General features: G+C 50.1%; 1 protein-coding gene across 1 annotated transcript; it reads left to right on the forward strand.

The window, feature by feature from the left end:
* The first annotated feature begins 9818 nt into the window (after positions 1-9818).
* Positions 9819-19495, forward strand: LOC138792201 (zinc finger protein 84-like). The gene is made up of 2 exons (XM_069969344.1): positions 9819-9931; positions 18236-19495. The coding sequence occupies exons 1-2, from the start codon at positions 9847-9849 to the stop codon at positions 19459-19461; spliced, it is 1311 nt and encodes a 436-aa protein (XP_069825445.1). The 5' UTR covers positions 9819-9846; the 3' UTR covers positions 19462-19495.
* Positions 19496-21670: the final 2175 nt, after the last annotated feature.

Below are 21670 nucleotides of genomic sequence, written 5' to 3' on the forward strand. Positions count from 1 at the left end.
GCTGACTGTGAATGAAAACATTCTAGTTCCATCCAGAGTCTAAGAACATCCATAACACTCACAATATACAGAGCTGAGACACAAAGACATGTACATGTGCTGCATTTACTGACAGCAAGCAGAGATAGAACTATAATACTTCATATGACAGAAATCTAGGCTCAGGGACACTGTGATGGTTTGGGGTGCAGATGGTTACATGATTTTTTGTTATGGCCTTATTATTACTAATTTTAGTAGAATCTTGTGCTCCCCACCATGTTGTGTATTCCCTGTCCTGTCTGGAGCTCTGATAACTACAGGGAATAGAATTAGCGCATTGACCATCTGCAGGATAGAGGTGTCCATATCTCCTGGTGGACCCCCGCTGACACCTCCTGATGGACCCCCGCTGACACCTCCTGATGGACCCCCGCTGACACCTCCTGATGGACCCCCGCTGACACCTCCTAATGGACCCCCCGCTGACACCTCCTGATGGACCCCCGCTGACACCTCCTAATGGACCCCCGCTGACACCTCCTGATGGACCCCCCGCTGACACCTCCTAATGGACCCCCGTTGACATTTCCTGATGGACCCCCTGCTGACACCTTCTAATGGACCCCCGCTGACATTTCCTGATGGACCCCCGCTGACACCTCCTAATGGACCCCCGCTGACACCTCCTGATGGACCCTCGCTGACACCTCCTAATGGACCCCCGCTGACATTTCCTGATGGACCCCCGCTGACACCTCCTAATGGACCCCCGCTGACACCTCCTGATGGACCCCCCGCTGACACCTCCTGATGGACCCCCCGCTGACACCTCCTGATGGACCCCCTGCTGACACCTCCTAATGGACCCCCTGCTGACACCTCCTGATGGACCCTCGCTGACACCTCCTAATGGACCCCCCGCTGACACCTCCTAATGGACCCCCTGTTGACACCTCCTAATGGACCCCCGCTGACACCTCCTGATGGACCCCCGCTGACACCTCCTGATGGACCCCCGCTGACATTTCCTGATGGACCCCCGCTGACACCTCCTAATGGACCCCCGCTGACACCTCCTAATGGACCCCCGCTGACATTTCCTGATGGACCCCCGCTGACACCTCCTGATGGACCCCCCGCTGACACCTCCTGATGGACCCCCGCTGACACCTCCTGATGGACCCCCCGCTGACACCTCCTAATGGACCCCCGCTGACATTTCCTGATGGACCCCCGCTGACACCTGATGGACCCCCGCTGACACCTCCTGATGGACCCCCGCTGACATTTCCTGCCTGTCCATTCATGACCTCTCTGCTCTCCAAATGCTGGAGATCACCCCCTGTGGTGTCCTGATTGCTGAGGCTGCAGTCCCAGATCTGGGGGGCCTGGGAACCAGCAAAGATGTCTGCTAACCCCTGGATATAAGGAAGGAAGCTGAGGGACCAGGGGGTAGTAGATCCTTTGTGGGAGGCTGATGCTAAGGCCAGCTCCTCAAAGAGAAGCATCCAGAGCTGTCATACTGACCCAGAGGAGAAGGACTGGGACCTCGGTCAGTTGGGATATTTGCTGTTGCTGGACGTTTCCTGTGTTCCTGGACGTTTTGTACCCTCTGTGTGGTGGAGTTTTGTATGGACCTTTCTGCTGGCATCTAATAAAGGTTCCTGGGGCTGTTCATCCATAGCTCGCTCTGTTGATTGCGTGATACTGGAGAGGAACCCCCATGACAGACACATACAAGTCTATGGAAGCAGCACAGGTGCATGGAGATGATGCAGATGATGTCTCCAAGTCAATAGACAGCTAACCCGGGCCCCAGAGAGGAGAGCACATCTCCTATGTCTACAAAGGGAGGGGGGAAGAGGGAGCTGGCCGTGGACCTAGAGTAGAGGATTTTACACTCTAAGCAGAGACACCGCAGGAGGACAATGGGGGAGCGCAGAGAGGGAAGCATAAGATGTTTGTATGCTCTATAATAGGACAGCAACAAATACACTGGATAACCCCTTTAAACAAGAGACTTTCCAGCCGTTGAGTTTACATGAACCCTCAGAGCAGATCATCAGCTTTGTGACAGGAACTTTGTAGATTTGATAGAACGGTTGGTTGGTTGGTTGGTTAGTCAGCAGTGGGTGAAGCCCTAGTGGCAGTAATCGTGGCCTCTAGTCTTCTGGACTCCAGAGGCCATTGTCCCTCTATTACTTAGACTGGTGGCGCGGCAACTTATGGAGGTCTCTAAGCTCTTGGGAACCCTCAGTGCAGTGGAAATGTATTTGTTCCCTTCTCCAGATCTGCTTCTTCACACAGTGCTGTATCTGAGCTCTACAGGCAGCTCTTTCCTCCTCCACAAAATCTGGTCTCAGAGCTCTACAGGCAGCTCTTTCCTCCTCCACTTAGTCCTGTCTATGAGCTCTACAGGCAGCTCTTTCCTCTTCCACACAGTCCTGTCTCTGAGCTCTACAGGCAGCTCTTTCCTCCTCCACACAGTGCTGTCTCTGAGCTCTACAGGCAGCTCTTTCCTCCTCCTCACAGTGCTGTCTCTGAGCTCTACAGGCAGCTCTTTCCTCCTCCACTTAGTCCTGTCTCTGAGCTCTACAGGCAGCTCTTTCCTCCTCCACTTAGTCCTGTCTCTGAGCTCTATAGGCAGCTCTTTCCTCCTCCACTTAGTCCTGTCTCTGAGCTCTACAGGCAGCTCTTTCCTCCTCCACTTAGTCCTGTCTCTAAGCTCTACAGGCAGCTCCTTCCTCCTCCACACAATCCTGTCTCTGAGCTTTACAGGCAGCTCCTTCCTCCTCCACACAGTCCTGTCTCTGTGCTCTACAGGCAGCTCTTTCCTCCTCCACACAGTCCTGTCTCTGAGCTCTACAGGCAGTTCTTTCCCCCTCATGACTTGGTGGTTGCTCTAACATCATCTGTGAGATGTTATATAGACAATCAGCTGAATTTACCACCGGTGTCAGGTAGGGTTCTGGAAAGACAAGTAGACGAGTGCAGCCCTAGACTGGCACCCACCCCAGCTGTCCCTACCTACTTGCCACACACAGTACTAAGTGCGCTCTTCTGGACCGTAACCCTTCCAGTGGACTAAATACTGGACTGAGTTGCGTAATCTTCTTGAATCTAAAATACGTTCAATTTCAAACTCAATTTCCCCCCTGAACCACCACTGGAGAAGGAGGAGAATGAGCGCTCTCTGGAGGGATGTATTTTTTTAACAGACTTTTGTGGAATATAGCATGTATCCTAAGGGTCCTATTCCACGGACCGAGGAGGGCCCGATCAACGATGTAAACGAGCGGCGATCTGTTAGATCGCCGCTCGTTTACTGGGCCTATTCCACGGCCCTATGATCGTTGAGCGAGGGCTGCAGGGACATCGTTACCGATGTCCTTGCAGCCCTTGCAGCATACATTACCTGTCCAGGCTTCTTCTCCGCGCTGTCTTCATCCCCGGGTCCCGCGCGCTCTATCTTCAGAATGGCCGGTCAGCTGACGGAGCGCTCAGCCAATCACAGGCCGGGACCGCCCGGCCATTCTGAAGATAGAGCGCGCAGGACCTGGGGATTAAGACAGCGCGGAGAAGAAGCCTGGACAGGTAATGTATGCTGCAAGGGCTGCAAGGACATCGGTAACGATGTCCCTGCAGCCCTCGCTCAACGATCATCGGGCCGTGGAATAGGCCCAGTAAACGAGCGGCGATCTACGCTATTCAACCGTAGCGATACGCGGTGGGGGAACGATGATTTTAGGTCTGGCCCTAAATGAACGATCAGCCGATGACACGATCATCGGCTGATCGTTCTCTCTATTTTACTGAACGATAATCGGCCAAATGGGGCCGGTCCGGCCGATTATCGTTACTGTGGAATAGGGCCCTAAGTGAGCGTGGCAACTGTAACCTGTAGGAGACCGGATTATGGATCTCAGTTATGGAGAAGGGACCAATAAACCTGGGAGCCAACTTGGCAGATGGTACGCAGAGATGTAATTTTTTTGTCGATTACCACACTTTATCTCCTACAACGTATTTGGGTCCAGTGCGACGTTTACGATTGGCGAACTTGGTATATTGTTCCTGTGAGACAGTTAGAGTTGCCAAACTCTCTGCCCACACTGTGCACAGTTTCTTTGTAAGTTGTTTGACAGATGTGAATTGTGGGCAACACAGAGAATTTGGGGTGAAATGCATAATTACAAAAGAACGTTGTTTGTTGGGTTGAGGCATTCACGTGATTATTTAAAGCAAATTCTGCCATAGGCAGGTATTCCGACCGTTTAGACTGATTGTCAGAAACATAACACCTAAGATACTGGAGAACTGATCGGTTGGTGCGTTCTGTCTGACCATTAGTCTCAGGATGGAATGCCGATGAAAATGACAAAAAGATCCCCAGAAGTTCACAAAATCCCCTCCAAAACCTAGAGACAAACTGTATACACCACCATCAGAGACTATATAAGCAGGAACTCCATGCAACCGAAGTATATGACGTACAAACAACCTAGCCAATGTTTTAGCATTAGGTCATTTTTTTCAGAGCCACCAAGTGGCACATTTTACTGGAGCGGTCAATCACCACTAGAGATGAGCGGACTTTTCGAATTTCTGGTTCGCGTTCCTTAGGAGATATCCACCCACTGCACGGAGCGAGCAGACAGCGGGAATCCGACGCCGATCATTCTGGTTCTTGCGAACCAGAAATCCGAAAAGTCCGCTCATCTCTAATCACCACCCACAGTACAGTTTTACCCTGAGATGTCGGGAGATCAGTAATAATATCCATCGACAGATGGGACCATGGACGAGTAGGCAAGGGCATGGGTTGCAACAACCCTTCTGGTAGGGACCTCGGGGTCTTCGCCCGAGCACAGGTTTCACAAGCCCTGACGTACTTTGCAACATCCTTTTGTCAGGTGGGCCACCAGCACGACCGAGACAGCAGATATCCTGTACCAGCAATCCCAGGATGACCTGCCAGATTGGACGCATGAGCATCTCTCAGAACTTCTAACCTTAAATTCAAAGTAACAAACAACTTACCAGGGGGAACACCTGGTGGTGCGTTCCCCTGAGAGTTCAGGATAGCATTGGTGAGGTCAGTGGTCATGCTAGCAAGAACGGTACCTGGGGTCAGGAAGGTTTGAGGTTCCCCTTCTGTCACCCTACCATCCCCGAAGCTTCTGGACAGAGTGTTGGCTTTGACATTTTTATTACCTGGACGATACATGACAATAAAATCAAAACGAGTTAAAAAAAAAGTGCCCAGCGTGCTTGTCGAGGGTTTAGTCTTTTGGCCTTGTCCAGATATAGCAGTTTTTTATGGTCCGTGAGGACAGTAACCTGGTGCCTGGCCCCCTCCAGGAAATGTCTCCATTCTTCCAGAGCCCACTTAATAACTAATAGTTCCCTGTTACTGACATCATAATTACGCTCAGAACTAGAGAAAAAGGCTACTGGACGCATGTTATATGGTATAAGGTTCTCTACCTTGGGATAATACCGCTTCTACACCCGACTCAGACGCATCAACCTCTATGACAAATGGAAGTCAGGGTGCACCAACACGGGGGCAGAGGAGAAGCTGTGCTTCAACTGACTAAAGGTGATTTCAGCCTCTGGGGACCAGAAAATTGGGTTTGGACTTTTTTTTGTAAGGTCAGTCAGCGGCTTGGCAATTAGGGAGAAATTCCTGATAAAATTTCTATAAAAGTTTGAAAAAACAAGAAATCTCTGAATTTCTTCCAGAGTAGTAGATCTAGCCCATTCCCAGTCCGGTGAGTATATCAGAATATCATCCAGATATACCACTACGTACTGACCAAACAAATCTCGAAAAATGTCATTTACAAACCTCTGGAAAACGGCAGGAGCATTACTCAACCCGAAAGGCATAACCAGATATTCGAAGTGCCCCTCTGGCGTGTTAAATGCCGTTTTCCATTCAACTGTCTCTCTGATCCGGATCAAGTTGTAGGCGCCTCGCAGGACGATTTTTGAAAACCAACAAGCGCCTACCACTTGGTTAAGCAGGTTCGTCATCAGAGGAAGGGGGTGCAAGTCTTTGATAGTTATTTTATTTAATTCTCTGTAGTTGATACAGGGAAGCAATCCACCATCTTGTTTCTTTACAAAGAAGAACCCTGCACCCTGCCCCTTTTTCAAGCTATCCTTGATGTAAAAAATTGAAGATTAAAAATGCAACCCGTAGGAAACCTGGCCCCAGACACGAGATCAATAGCGCAATCATACGGACGATGAGGAGGCAGAGCATCAGCAACCGTTTCATTAAAAACATCAATATAGTCCGAAATAAACTCTGGGATCTGGGACGAGTCCTGAACTGAACATACAGTAGGGATAACACAAGGTAGATGAGAATCACAAGAACTCCCCCATCTAACCAGTTCTGTGGTTCTCCAGGCAAAGACGGGATTGTGTTGGCGTAGCCAAGTTAACCCTAAAATGATATCTGCTGTTAGATGCTCCAAAACAAAAAAAGGAAATCTCCTCCCGGTGGAGACAGCCCACCTGCATGAGTAGCAGGATGGATCAGGTAAACTGCAAACCGCAAGCAAAAAACATGACTGCACAGATTAAAGGAAACAAGTCCGATCACTATAACCATCACCTGACACTAATCCTGGGGACAGCAATAATGTATTCTGTGCAGTGTCCCTGAGGACTGGGGGGGTCTTACGTTACAGGCAGTAGTGCTGAGGTTTGTATTATAGGACTTTTTATTACCACTGGCACACTGCTCTTCTCGCTCCCCCGCCAGGTTACAGTCTCTATAATTGGTTCAGTGTAGCCAGTGTACACACCCAAATCCAATCCCCAGCCTGTTACCATTGTATGGCGTCACCATCCCCGGGGATTGTTACCGTCCTCTAGTGCAGTGCTTCTCAAATTGTGAGGCGCCCCCTAGTTGTTGGTGAGGCCCAGATGGGGAGCCAGTTTCCATAAAAGTGACTATAAGCTGCACGGTCCTTTTGCTGTTTGCAAAGATCTCTCTTTTAGCAACATTATTAATTTATTTTGTACTTATTTTGTTATTAGTGTATAGAGCTTGGGAGACAGGAGTAGTCCTAGCATTATTTTCAGCTTTTAAATGGACTTTCACCACAGATGGTGAGGCCCGGCACCCTCTTGGTCAGTGTGGTGAGGCCCAGGCACCCTCTTGGTCAGTCTGGTGAGGCCCAGGCATCCTCTTGGTCAGTCTGGTGAGGCCCAGGCGCCCTCTTGGTCAGTGTGGTGAGGCCCAGGCACCCTGTTGGTCAGTCTGGTGAGGCCCAGGCACCCTGTTGGTCAGTCTGGTGAGGCCCAGGCACCCTGTTGGTCAGTCTGGTGAGGCCCAGGCACCCTGTTGGTCAGTGTGGTGAGGCCCAGGCACCCTCTTGGTCAGTCTGGTGCGGCCCGGCACCCTCTTGGTCAGTCTGGTGAGGCCCAGGCACACTGTTGGTCAGTCTGGTGAGGCCCAGGCACCCTCTTGGTCAGTCTGGTGAGGCCCAGGCACCCTCTTGGTCAGTCTGGTGAGGCCCAGGCACCCTCTTGGTCAGTCTGGTGAGGCCCAGGCACCCTGTTGGTCAGTCTGGTGAGGCCCAGGCACCCTCTTGGTCAGTCTGGTGAGGCCCGGCACCCTCTTGGTCAGTCTGGTGAGGCCCAGGCACCCTCTTGGTCAGTCTGGTGAGGCCCAGGCACCCTGTTGGTCAGTCTGGTGAGGCCCAGGCACCCTCTTGGTCAGTCTGGTGAGGCCCGGCACCCTCTTGGTCAGTCTGGTGAGGCCCAGGCACCCTCTTGGTCAGTCTGGTGAGGCCCAGGCACCCTCTTGGTCAGTCTGGTGAGGCCCAGGCACCCTGTTGGTCAGTCTGGTGAGGCCCAGGCACCCTCTTGGTCAGTCTGGTGAGGCCCGGCACCCTCTTGGTCAGTCTGGTGAGGCCCAGGCACCCTCTTGGTCAGTCTGGTGAGGCCCAGGCACCCTCTTGGTCAGTCTGGTGAGGCCCAGGCATCCTGTTGGTCAGTCTGGTAAGGCCCAGGCATCCTGTTGGTCAGTCTGGTGAGGCCCAGGCACCCTCTTGGTCAGTCTGGTGAGGCCCGGCACCCTCTTGGTCAGTCTGGTGAGGCCCAGGCACCCTCTTGGTCAGTCTGGTGAGGCCCGGCACCCTCTTGGTCAGTCTGGTGAGGCCCAGGCACCCTCTTGGTTAGTCTGGTGAGGCCCAGGCACCCTGTTGGTCAGTCTGGTGAGGCCCTGGCACCCTCTTGGTCAGTCTGGTGAGGCCCCAGCACTGATAACACTGATCTAGTGTCTCTATAGGATTAGATGGTGACCTGTGTAATAAATGAGCTGTCCAAACTTTTGTTGGCCTTTGGTTTGTAGTTCTTGACTGTACGTCCCTGTAACAACTCACTCCTTGTTCTGTATAGTTTGGTAACAAAAGTTACCTGTTTCTTTGTATGTAATTTGAAAAATTTTATAAAATATCTATCATAAAAAAAAAAGGCTGTCATTCGGATTCCTGTCAGTGTGACCATGTGGGGGCACTATTGCTTGTGCTGCTATAGATAGTTCCCTATAGAGAGCGGATTGATTAACTATCCGAGGACCGAGGGGCAGTCGTGTCTCCTCATGTAGGTTGTAGCTGACTCCTCCCACCCATGTGACTGATCACATGACTGTGACATCACCAAAGGTCCTTTAGTCCCCTTAGCTTTACAGTCTGACTCCTCCCATATGACTGGTCACATGATTGTGACATCATGAGGTCCCTGAGACAACTGTGTCTGCTGTGAGGATGGAGAAGGAGAGAGATGAGATGGCGGAGAGAATATTACATGTGGCCCTAGAGATCATCTCACTGCTGAGCGGAGAGGTGAGGGATTCTGGGAGCTCCCGCCTCATGGCTCCTGTCTCTTAATAAAGCACGGACATGGCTGGAGAGGTGACGGGATAAAGTGACATCACTGTCTCTCTCCATACACAGGATGACATGGTGGTGAGGAAGAGGAGGGGTGAGGAGGAAGGATGGAGCAGGGACCAGGGTCCTATATCACTGCTGCCTCCACCTCACTCACTGATACAGAAGGGAAACAGTCATCAGGAGATCCTGGAACTCATCAACAAGATGGCTGAGCTGCTGACTGGAGAGGTGAGCAGGAGGGGGAGGAGGCAGCTGCTGACTGGAGAGGTGAGCACTGCTGGGGATGTCAGGAGGAGGAGGAGGCAGCTGCTGACTGGAGAGGTGAGCAGGAGGAGGAGGAGGCAGCTGCTGACTGGGGAGGTGAGCAGGAGGAGGAGGAGGCAGCTGCTGACTGGGGAGGTGAGCAGGAGGAGGAGGAGGCAGCTGCTGACTGGGGAGGTGAGCAGGAGGAGGAGGAGGCAGCTGCTGACTGGGGAGGTGAGCAGGAGGAGGAGGAGGCAGCTGCTGACTGGGGAGGTGAGCACTGCTGGGGATGTCAGGAGGAGGAGGAGGAGGCAGCTGCTGACTGGAGAGGTGAGTAGGAGGGGGAGGAGGCAGCTGATGGCGGTAGAGGTGAGTAGGAGGGGGAGGAGGCAACTGCTGACTGGGGAGGTGAGCAGGAGGAGGAGGAGGCAGCTGATGGCGGGAGAGGTGAGCAGGAGAAGAGGAGACAGCTGCTGACTGGAGAGGTGAGCAGGAGGAGGAGGAGGCAGCTGCTGACTGGAGAGGTGAGCAGGAGGAGGAGGAGGCAGCTGCTGACTGGGGAGGTGAGCAGGAGGAGGAGGAGGCAGCTGCTGACTGGGGAGGTGAGGAGACATAGGGAGCCACTCTGGGGAAGTATAGTTTATGTGTCTGTCATTGTGTTTCTCAGGTTCCTATAAGGTGTCAGGACGTCACCGTCTATTTCTCCATGGAGGAGTGGGAGTATGTAGAAGGACACAAGGATGTGTACAAGGAGGCCATGATGGAGGATCAGCCGCCCCTCACATCACCGGGTAAGAGGAGACCTACTGCCCATTACTGCCGGCACAGGCTGCCACTGGCGGCCATGTTGTAGACTTATTACTGCCATGTTGGGAAGCTGTCATGATATGTTCTCCTGAGGGAGATATGAGCCCCCGGCCACTTTCATCCCCCCCGCTACTGTTGTTCTTGGCCGTACACATAAGGTGCACACATGCTCAGTCTCTGCCTCTTAAAGGGCCAGTGCACACAGCCAGACAATTGATTCCCCTGAGGAAGGATTGACTGTGTATAGAACAGCAGCTCCGTGTCTGGGTCTCTCTGTCTTCATATAATCTGTGTGGAAAACCACAAAAAGAATTGTCAAAAAGCCAAATTGGATATAATTCCAAACATAAAAAAGGGGGTGGACAAAAGTATTGGCACCCTTAGAAAAATCATGTCATGCTTCTCTAATTTGTGTAACTAACAGCACCTGTTACTTCCCTTTGGCACATAACAGGTGGTGGCAATAACTAAATCAGGACAGGGAGAGAAAGGAGCAGCTGCACCTCACACCTATGGCTGACACTAATGCTGCACCTCACACCTATGGCTGACACTAATGCTGCACCTCACACCTATGGCTGACACTAATGCTGCACCTCACACCTATGGCTGACACTAATGCCGCACCTCACACCTATGGCTGCCAGTAATGCTGCACCTCACACCTATGGCTGACACTAATGCCGCACCTCACACCTATGGCTGACACTAATGCTGCACCTCACACCTATGGCTGACACTAATGCTGCACCTCACACCTATGGCTGACACTAATGCCGCACCTCACACCTATGGCTGCCAGTAATGCTGCACCTCACACCTATGGCTGCCACTAATGCTGCACCTCACACCTATGGCTGACACTAATGCTGCACCTCACACCTATGGCTGACACTAATGCCGCACCTCACCTATGGCTGACACTAATGCTGCACCTCACACCTATGGCTGACACTAATGCCGCACCTCACACCTATGGCTGCCAGTAATGCTGCACCTCACACCTATGGCTGCCACTAATGCTGCACCTCACACCTATGGCTGACACTAATGCTGCACCTCACACCTATGGCTGACACTAATGCTGCACCTCACACCTATGGCTGATACTAATGCTGCACCTCACACCTATGGCTGACACTAATGCTGCACCTCACACCTATGGCTGACACTAATGCTGCACCTCACACCTATGGCTGACACTAATGCTGCACCTCACACCTATGGCTGACACTAATGCTGCACCTCACACCTATGGCTGACACTAATGCTGCACCTCACACCTATGGCTGACACTAATGCTGCACATCACACCTATGGCTGACACTAATGCCGCACCTCACACCTATGGCTGACACTAATGCCGCACCTCACACCTATGGCTGATACTAATGCTGCACCTCACACCTATGGCTGACACTAATGCTGCACCTCACACCTATGGCTGATACTAATGCTGCACCTCACACCTATGGCTGCCACTAATGCTGCACCTCACACCTATGGCTGACACTAATGCTGCACCTCACACCTATGGCTGATACTAATGCCGCACCTCACACCTATGGCTGCCACTAATGCTGCACCTCACACCTATGGCTGCCACTAATGCTGCACCTCACACCGATGGCTGACACTAATGCTGCACCTCACACCTATGGCTGCCACTAATGCGGCACATCACACCTATGGCTGACACTAATGCTGCAAATCACACCTATGGCTGACACTAATGCCGCACCTCACACCTATGGCCGACACTAATGCCGCACCTCACACCTATGGCTGACACTAATGCCGCACCTCACACCTATGGCTGACACTAATGCTGCACCTCACCTATGGCTGACACTAATGCCGCACCTCACCTATGGCTGACACTAATGCTGCAATCTCCCTCAGATGTCAGGGGTCTCCCTCAGATGTCAGGGGTCTCCCTCAGATGTCAGGGGTCTCCCTCAGAGGTCATGGGTCTCCCTCAGATGTCAGGGGTCTTCCTCAGATGTCAGGGGTCTCCCTCAGAGGTCAGGGGCCTCCCTCAGAGGTCATGTCTTTTCCAGCAGGACAATGACCCAAAACACTTCAAAAAACACTACAAAATGGTTTGAGAGAAGGCGCTGGAGACTTCTAAAGTGGCAGCAATGAGTCCAGACCTGAATCCCATAGACACCTGTGGAGAGATCTCACAATGGCCGTTTGGAGAAGACGTCCTTCAAATCTCAGGGAACGCCAGCAATTTGCCAAAGAAGAATGGTCCAAAATTCCAGCCGAGCATTGTAAGAAACTCAATGATGGTTAACGGAAGCCGCTGTCGCAGTTATTTTGTCTAAAGGTTGTGCTAGCAAGTATCAGGCTGAGGGCGCCAATACTTTTGTCCGGACCATTTTTGGAGTTTTGTGTAAAATGATCAATGATTCGAATTCTTTTTTTCATTCTCTTTTGTGTTTTTTCATTGCAAGCAAAATAAATGAAGAGATTATTACCAAAGCATTTATATACACAGTGGTGCCTTGGATTAGGAGCATAGTCCATTTCGGGCCGCGCTTGTAATCCAAATCCACTCTTACACCAAAGCAAATTTTCCCATAAGAAGTCACTGATATGCAGACAATTGGTTCCACCCCCCAAATATAATGATTTTTTTAAATTCTGAATAACATGTAGAAGAGATGAAACAAACAATGAGAAACAGCAGAATCTGTGATATAAGTTACTGTACAGTATAGCAGCAAGTGGTGTATAGTGTATAGTAACTGTATAACCCTGATAACACAGCAGCAGCTGGATATGTGATATATAAGTTACTGTACAGTATAGCAGCATGTGGTGTATAATGTATAGTAACTGTATAACCCTGATAACACAGCAGCTGCATATGTGATATATAAGTTACTGTACAGTATAGCAATCAGCATGTGGTGTATAATGTATAGTAACTGTATAACCCTGATAACACACCAGCAGCTGGATATGTGATATATAAGTTACTGTACAGTATAGCAATCAGCATGTGGTGTATAATGTATAGTAACTGTATAACCCTGATAACACAGCAGCTGGATATGTGATATATAAGTTACTGTACAGTATAGCAGTATGTGGTATATAATGTATAGTAACTGTATAACCCTGATAACACAGCAGCTGGATATGTGATATATAAGTTACTGTACAGTATAGCAATCAGCATGTGGTGTATAATGTATAGTAACTGTATAACCCTGATAACACAGCAGCTGGATATGTGATATGTTACTGTACAGTATAGCAGCATGTGGTATATAATGTATAGTAACTGTATAACCCTGATAACACAGCAGCTGGATATGTGATATATAAGTTACTGTACAGTATAGCAATCAGCATGTGGTGTATAATGTAGAGTAACTGTATAACCCTGATAACACAGCAGCTGCTGGATATGTGACATATAAGTTACTGTACAGTATAGCAGCATGTGGTGTATAATGTGTAGTAACTGTATAACCCTGATAACACAGCAGCTGGATATGTGATATATAAGTTACTGTACAGTATAGCAGCATGTGGTGTATAATGTATAGTAACTGTATAACCCTGATAACACAGCAGCTGGATATGTGATATATAAGTTACTGTACAGTATAGCAATCAGCATGTGGTATATAATGTATAGTAACTGTATAACCCTGATAACACAGCAGCTGGATATGTGATATATAAGTTACTGTACAGTATAGCAGCATGTGGTGTATAGTGTATAGTAACTGTATAACCCTGATAACACAGCAGCTGGATATGTGATATATAAGTTACTGTACAGTACAGCAGCATGTGGTGTATAATGTATAGCAACTGTATAACCCTGATAACACAGCAGCAGCTGGATATGTGATATATAAGTTACTGTACAGTATAGCAGCATGTGGTATATAATGTATAATAACTGTATAACCCTGATAACACAGCAGCAGTTGGATATGTGATATATAAGTTACTGTACAGTATAGCAGCATGTGGTATATAATGTATAGTAACTGTATAACCCTGATAACACAGCAGCAGCAGCTTGTAGATACAGGAAGGAACTGCAGATCCCCATAATGTAGTAGTGTAGTACAACAGGCTACAATAGAGAAGCAGGGCTGCTGTCAGAGGGCTGTGTGGTCACATGACAGCAATGGTGAAAGGGTGTGTTCAGCATGGACCAATCAGTAAGTGAGAATTACAGAGCTGTGCAGGAGGACAGTGAAAGAAACTCCTATACAGCAGTTTAAATGGCTGAGTGTAAGTGCAGGCACATTATAGCAGCAGTATGTACTGTATAGCTGAGTGTGAGTGCAGGCAGATTATAACAGCAGTGTGTATAGCTGAGTGTAAGTGCAGGCACATTATAGCAGCAGTGTGTATAGCTGAGTGTAAGTGCAGGCACATTATAGCAGCAGTGTGTAAAGCTGAGTGTGAGTGCAGGCACATTATAGCAGAAGTGAGTATAGCTGAGTGTGAGTGCAGGCACATTATAGCAGCAGTGTGTATAGCTGAGTGTAAGTGCAGGCACATTATAGCAGCAGTGTGTAAAGCTGAGTGTGAGTGCAGGCACATTATAGCAGAAGTGAGTATAGCTGAGTGTGAGTGCAGGCACATTATAGCAGCAGTGTGTATAGCTGAGTGTAAGTGCAGGCACAATATAGCAGGAATGGAGAGGATGGGAAACACAAGGGATGACAGAGACTGCAGGGAGGATGAAGGAATGAGCAGGACAGATGTGGGCACATACATGCAGCACTCTCTGTCCGGGGAGAGAGGGGTTACAGCTATGAAAAGATTACTTCCACAGTCCTGGCCCCAGCCAGAAGTGGATCTGCTATGATTTGGAAGGTGAGGGAGACTTCCTGGGTCAGAGTACAGGGCTATAGACCCCGCTATGCAGAGACGGGGTCATGGCTGAGGAGCTGATGGAGGCGGGGTCACGGCTGAGGAGCTGATGGAGGCGGGGTCAGGGCTGAGGAGCTGATGTAGGCGGGTCAGGGCTGAGGAGCTGATGTAGGCGGGGTCAGGGCTGAGGAGCTGTTGGAGGCGGGGTCAGGGCTGAGGAGCTGATGGAGGCAGGGTCATGGCTGAGGAGCTGATGGAGACGGGGTCAGGGCTAAGGAGCTGATGTAGGCAGGGTCAGGGCTGAGGAGCTGATGTAGGCGGGGTCATGGCTGAGGAGCTGATGGAGACGGGGTCAGGGCTAAGGAGCTGATGTAGGCAGGGTCAGGGCTGAGGAGCTGATGTAGGCGGGGTCAGGGCTAAGGAGCTGATGGAGACGGGGTCAGGGCTGAGGAGCTGATGTAGGCGGGGTCATGGCTGAGGAGCTGATGGAGGCGGGGTAAGGGCTGAGGAGCTGATGTAGGCGGGGTCATGGCTGAGGAGCTGATGGAGGCGGGGTAAGGGCTGAGGAGCTGATGGAGGCAGGGTCATGGCTGAGGAGCTGATGGAGACGGGGTCAGGGCTAAGGAGCTGATGTAGGCAGGGTCAGGGTTGAGGAGCTGATGTAGGCGGGGTCAGGGCTGAGGAGCTGATGGAGGCGGAGTCAGGGCTGATGTAGGCGGGGTCAGGGCTGAGGAGCTGATGTAGGCTGGGTCAGGGCTGAGGAGCTGATGTAGGCGGGGTCAGGGCTGATGTAGGCGGGGTCAGGGCTGAGGAGCTGATGTAGGCGGGGTCAGGGCTGAGGAGCTGATGGAGGCGGGGTCAGGGCTGAGGAGCTGATGGAGGCGGGTCAGGGCTGAGGAGCTGATGTAGGCGGAGTCAGGGCTTAGCAGCTGATGTAGGCTGGTTCAGGGCTGAGGAGCTGATGGAGGCGGGGTCATGGCTGATGGAGGCTGGGTTAGGGCTGAGGAGCTGATGGAGGCAGGGTCAAGGCTGCTGGAGGCGGGGTCATGGCTGAGGAGCTGATGTAGGCAGGGTCAGGGCTGAGGAGCTGATGGAGGCGGGGTCAGGGCTAAGGAGCTGATGTAGGCAGGGTCAGGGCTGAGGAGCTGATGTAGGCGGGGTCATGGCTGAGGAGCTGATGGAGACGGGGTCAGGGCTGAGGAGCTGATGTAGGCGGGGTCATGGCTGAGGAGCTGATGGAGGCGGGGTAAGGGCTGAGGAGCTGATGGAGGCAGGGTCATGGCTGAGGAGCTGATGGAGACGGGGTCAGGGCTAAGGAGCTGATGTAGGCAGGGTCAGGGTTGAGGAGCTGATGTAGGCGGGGTCAGGGCTGATGTAGGCGGGGTCAGGGCTGAGGAGCTGATGTAGGCTGGGTCAGGGCTGAGGAGCTGATGTAGGCGGGGTCAGGGCTGATGTAGGCGGGGTCAGGGCTGAGGAGCTGATGTAGGCGGGGTCAGGGCTGAGGAGCTGATGTAGGCGGGGTCAGGGCTGAGGAGCTGATGGAGGCGGGGTCAGGGCTAAGGAGCTGATGTAGGCGGGGTCAGGGCTGAGGAGCTGATGGAGGCGGGTCAGGGCTGAGGAGCTGATGGAGGCGGAGTCAGGGCTTAGCAGCTGATGTAGGCTGGTTCAGGGCTGAGGAGCAGATGGAGGCGGGGTCATGGCTGATGGAGGCTGGGTTAGGGCTGAGGAGCTGATGGAGGCAGGGTCAAGGCTGCTGGAGGCGGGGTCATGGCTGAGGAGCTGATGTAGGCGGGGTCAGGGCTGAGGAGCTGATGGAGGCGGGGTCAGGGCTAAGGAGCTGATGTAGGCGGGGTCATGGCTGAGGGGCTGATGTAGAGGGGGTCAGGGCTGAGGAGCTGATGTAGGCGGGGTCAGGGCTGATGTAGGCGGGGTCAGGGCTGAGGAGCTGATGGAGGCGGGGTCAGGGCTGAGGAGCTGATGGAGGCGGGGTCAGGGCTGAGGAGCTGATGTAGGCGGGGTCAGGGCTGAGGAGCTGATGGAGGCGGGGCCAGGGCTGATGGAGGCGGGGTCAGGGCTGAGGAGCTGATGTAGGCGGAGGCGGTATCAATTCAAAATTGGCTGCAATATTGTAAAATTTTCTATGAATTTCTGGGAGGAAATGAGAGGGAAACATGAAGGAAGGACTTTCTCTTCCTGATGGGTCCGTCTGGGCTTCCAGTGTCAGGAAAAGAAGGATTTCGGCTCTCTGAGACTTGCTATCCTTTGGTGGCCGGACTTGTACCTGGTTGTTTGTACACATTTATATTTGCAGAGTTGTGTGTATATATAAATATATTTGTAAATCTATTTGATATTTTTAAGATCTCTCCATTGTATATATGTGCAAGAGCGCTATGTAGTTCTTTCATTCCCGGATCCGCACACCTGTAGCACACACCTGTAACTTACACCTGTAGCACACACCTGTACACCTGTAGCACACACCTGTACACCTGTAGCACACACCTGTACACCTGTAGCACACACCTGTACACCTGTAGCACACACCTGTACACCTGTAGCACACACCTGTAGCACACACCTGAAGCACACACCTGTAGCATACACCTGTAGCACACACCTGTACACCTGTGGCACACACCTGTACACCTGTAGCACACACCTGTACACCTGTAGCACACACCTGTACACCTGTGGCACACACCTGTACACCTGTAGCACACACCTGTACACCTGTGGTACACACCTGTACACCTGTAGCACACACCTGTAGCACACACCTGAAGCACACACCTGTAGCATACACCTGTAGCACACACCTGTACACCTGGAGTGTTTGCTACTTAAGACACAATGGGGAAGGTAGAGTGTAAGGGTGGGTTCACACTACGGAATTCTCGCGGACCTTTCCGCCAGCTCCATAGACACCATTCTATGGGCCGGCGTATTCCGCTATCTGCCGAAAGAAGTGACATCTGCGAGAATTCCTCAGTATGAACCCACCCTAAGTGAGCACGAGCGCGCATGCGCTTGAAACACGTCTGAGGTCTGTGGGGTCACCGCACTGTGATGCGCTGTTAGGGTCTATTTTCCAACCCGCAATTTTGAATCCATATTGCATCGGTAAATACGGACCCTATAGAGTTGTATTGGGTGTGTCAGTTACTGTCCCTACTAGGGCCTGTCCTTTTTTTTTTGCGGAACAGATTGCAGCCCAGTACACAACCTGGATGTGTGTATGGGTCCAATGAAATACATTGGTCCTATTTTTCTGCGGATCCGTAATTGCAGACAGGAACAGGATGTGTGAATAGGGCCTTACTCGCATTGTGTAAAATAAAAAAGGGCTGAATCATTAGTGTAACATGTTATCAATGTGTCTTCTTTGTGGTTAAAAAAAAATTAATTACCAAATCAATCTTAAATCCACACAGAGAATCCCAGTAATGTGGCTATTGGAGACTTCATGTTATCACTGAATTATAAAGTAGAAGATGAAGAAGTAGAGCAGCACTTCTCAGGAGAAACCCGCCGGGACCTTACTGTACATCCAGGAGGTCACAGGACAGATCTATCATATAATCCCCCTAATCATGAGGAACCTTCTCCTGACCCATCACAGGTTGTTACCACAAGGACAGATCAGACAGACCGGAAAAGGTTTCATTGTGGTGAATGTGGGAAAGTGTTTACAAAAAACTCAGACCTCGCAACGCACAGAAGAAGTCACACAGGGGAGAAGTATTCATGTTCACTATGTGGGAAATCTTGTACAAATAAATCTGAGCTTGTGTCACATGAGAGACTGCACACAGCAGAGAATCCATATTCATGTTCAGAATGTGGGGAACGTTTTGCCCAAAAAGCAAATCTAATTAAGCATGAAGAAGCTCACTTAACAGAGAAGCTGCATCCATGTTCTGAATGTGGGAAATGTTTTGTAGAAAAACAACAGCTTGACAAACATAAAAATAAAAGTCACAAAGACAAAATGGATTATTCATGTTCAGAATGTGGGAAATTTTTTATGTATAAATCATATTTGGTTTGCCATATAAGAAGTCACACTGGAGAAAAGCCATATTCATGTTCAGAATGTGAGAAATGTTTTAAATGTAAAGCACATCTTGTTACACATATGAGAATCCACACAGGGGAGAAGCCATTTTCATGTTCGGAATGTGGGAAATGTTTCTCAATCAAATCATGTCTTCTTAAACATCAAAGAAACCACACAGAAGAGAAACCGTATTCATGTTCAGAATGTGGGCAACGTTTTAAAGGTAAAAGTAATTTTTTAAGGCATCAGACAATTCACACAGGGGAGAAGCCATATGTATGTTCAGAATGTGGGAAATGTTTTGCACATAAATCCTATTTGGTTAATCATAGGAGAATCCACACAGGAGAGAAGCCTTATGCATGTACGGAATGTAATAAACGTTTTAGGAATATGTCATGTCTGTGTAGACATAAAAGAATCCACACAGGAGAGAAGCCATTTTCATGTGCAGAATGTGGGAAATGTTATACAAATAAATCATGTCTTCGTAGACATCAGAGAATCCACACAGGAGAGAAGCCATTTTCATGTTCAGAATGTGGGAAAAGTTATACCAAAAAATCATGTCTTCTTAAACATCAGAAACTCCACACTTGAGAGAAGCCTTTTTGATGTTCTCGACTGTTTACACTAAAATTAGATGTTTGAAATTTTAAATAAAAATTTATTAAAAAAAACAAACTTTTTTGTGTTTATTGAAAAATAAAGCCTAGATACCTTTTGTGTAGTGAGACCGTGAGGTGGGGACAGGACTCCACATCCTCCATGGATCCGTGTTCATCTGGTCGGAGTTTTCCTTAGGTTACAGTCCCCGGGTTGTGGGGGGGGGGGGGGGCCGTGGCTAATCTTATGTTCTCCATCTTGAAATGTTCGTATTATAGATGCCTGTTTGGACCTCGGCGTGGACCTCGTGGTATACGTCTGAGACTGTGCTCTTAGTCAAGTGTCAGGACAGGTCAGTTAATGCACAAAGACACTTGTCCCACACCCACTATTCCTGCCTACCTGTCTCAAGACCACCCCACATGATGGCGGACATGTTGGAGCCGCTCCCTGTGCTGGAATAAGGTGGCACAGAAGATGGGACAAAGACGAGCAAAGCACAATGGCGGAAAGTCGGCAACAAACAGGCCAGGACCAGGAGAATCGAAATACAGACCAAATCACAGAGCCAAAGAGTAGTCAGAAGCAAGCCGGGGTCAGGTGTAATGGGAGTCAAGATCTATCAGGGATAAGGAGCGAGATACAGACACAGCAAGTGAAGTCCTATAGCAGGCGTCACGCGTAGGACATGGCAGAGGTTTATAAGGTACAAGGTCACTGTCCCAGAGGTGTCAGGAACAGAGAAACCAGACAGGAGTGGCAGGCTGTCAATCACTATGCATGGCAGGGGGTTAACTATGTACATGCTGGAAGACATCTTCCCAGAGAATGAATGGGAGTAACCTGAATCAATTAAGCCAGAATCAGACCATATTCACACTAGTGAAATGCAGACATGAGAACAGCCGCCAAATACGTCAATTTTGCCGCAACGACCTGAGCTCAAAACCAAGGGTTTAACATGTACAATCATGACATCAGGCTGTTGTATTTGTATCCTGAATTATTTGCTCTTTTATGAACTCTGTCTGAACACCGCTCTCCTGCTCCGCTGACTGGATCCTCACCACACCCGTCTCTTCTCTGCTAGTTCCCTCTAGCCACTTATTAGTTAACCTTGTTTTGCTTAGGTGATTGACATCTGGTGTGTGTCTCATCCAATCACGTCCTGGGCCGGGTCCACGACCTCCTGTAAAGTGCCTCTCACCCCTGTACGCCATATCGGCTGATAGCTCAGCAGTCTCCATACTCTTTTCCTGTACCGATTCCTGGCTTTTCCTGACCTCGGTTCTATTACCTGACTTCTCTACTAGATCCTGTTTTAGTACTTTGCTGCCTTTTTGGGTTTTGACCCCGGCCTTCTGACCTTCCCTTGTATGAGTCTATCATGTCCTTGTTCTGTGTCTCCGTGGTTGTCCGCAGTCGCCTGGGACTGTTGAGGCAATTAGGCCGGTTCAGCTGGTGGGAACAGGTTAGGTTGCACTGTCGGTGTCCTTCCCTACCCCTTCCCTGGTCATATCCTACCTACTGTGTAACACCTGTTCAGGTAAGTAAGAGTTATAAGACGGGACTTGTTGGGGACTGTGAAGATGTTTGATTAGACTCCCTGGAACCTGGTGATCTGGAACTCTTTCCAGAGCCCCTTTCCTGATAAACTCATTCGCACCAGGAAGCAGGAGCGTTTGGCTGCAGAACTCATGATGAATCTGTCTTTTGTGTCTTTGGCCGGAGATAACTACTGACCACCAAGAGTCCTCTGTTGTCTCTGAGCAGGTTGTAACAAATCTCCCCAGTCTTGCGTCTACATGCGGCTCCACGTCTTTGGCGTCATAAGTTTGTAGATTTTTTTTTTCTTTTCTTAGAGGGGAAGTAAGAGGAGTCTTGGAACTTAAAGCGTAACTATAAAATATTTTGAACATTCAGTTTTAGTTATCTTAGGTCATGATAACAATTTTTGCAATATACATTAATAACCTAAAATGAACAGTTTTTAAATACATTAGGCTGAATGTCCCCTCAGAGCTGTGTTTGCCTCTGTGTTATTTCTGCAATCCTGCTGGACACGCCCGTCCCTAGAGATCCGTACCTAGTGTATGGACTCTGACATCAGCATCAGATAACAGCCCTGACACAGACAGAAACAAGGCCTCCTCCCCCACCTCCTAGCAGCACCTTCTCCCCCCTCCCCCACCTCCTAGCAGCA

This window comes from Dendropsophus ebraccatus, chromosome 5, assembly GCF_027789765.1.
Source record: "Dendropsophus ebraccatus isolate aDenEbr1 chromosome 5, aDenEbr1.pat, whole genome shotgun sequence".
In the NCBI taxonomy this organism is placed as follows: domain Eukaryota; kingdom Metazoa; phylum Chordata; class Amphibia; order Anura; family Hylidae; genus Dendropsophus; species Dendropsophus ebraccatus.

What these genes read in the sequence shown, in the direction of transcription:
- LOC138792201 (XM_069969344.1), top strand. Translation starts at nt 9,847, where the DNA reads ATGGAGGAGTGGGAGTATGTAGAAGGACACAAGGATGTGTACAAGGAG. An exon ending in GCCGCCCCTCACATCACCGG is followed by an intron (nt 9,932 to 18,235) that starts GTAAGAGGAGAC and finishes AAATCCACACAG; the next exon opens with AGAATCCCAGTAATGTGGCT.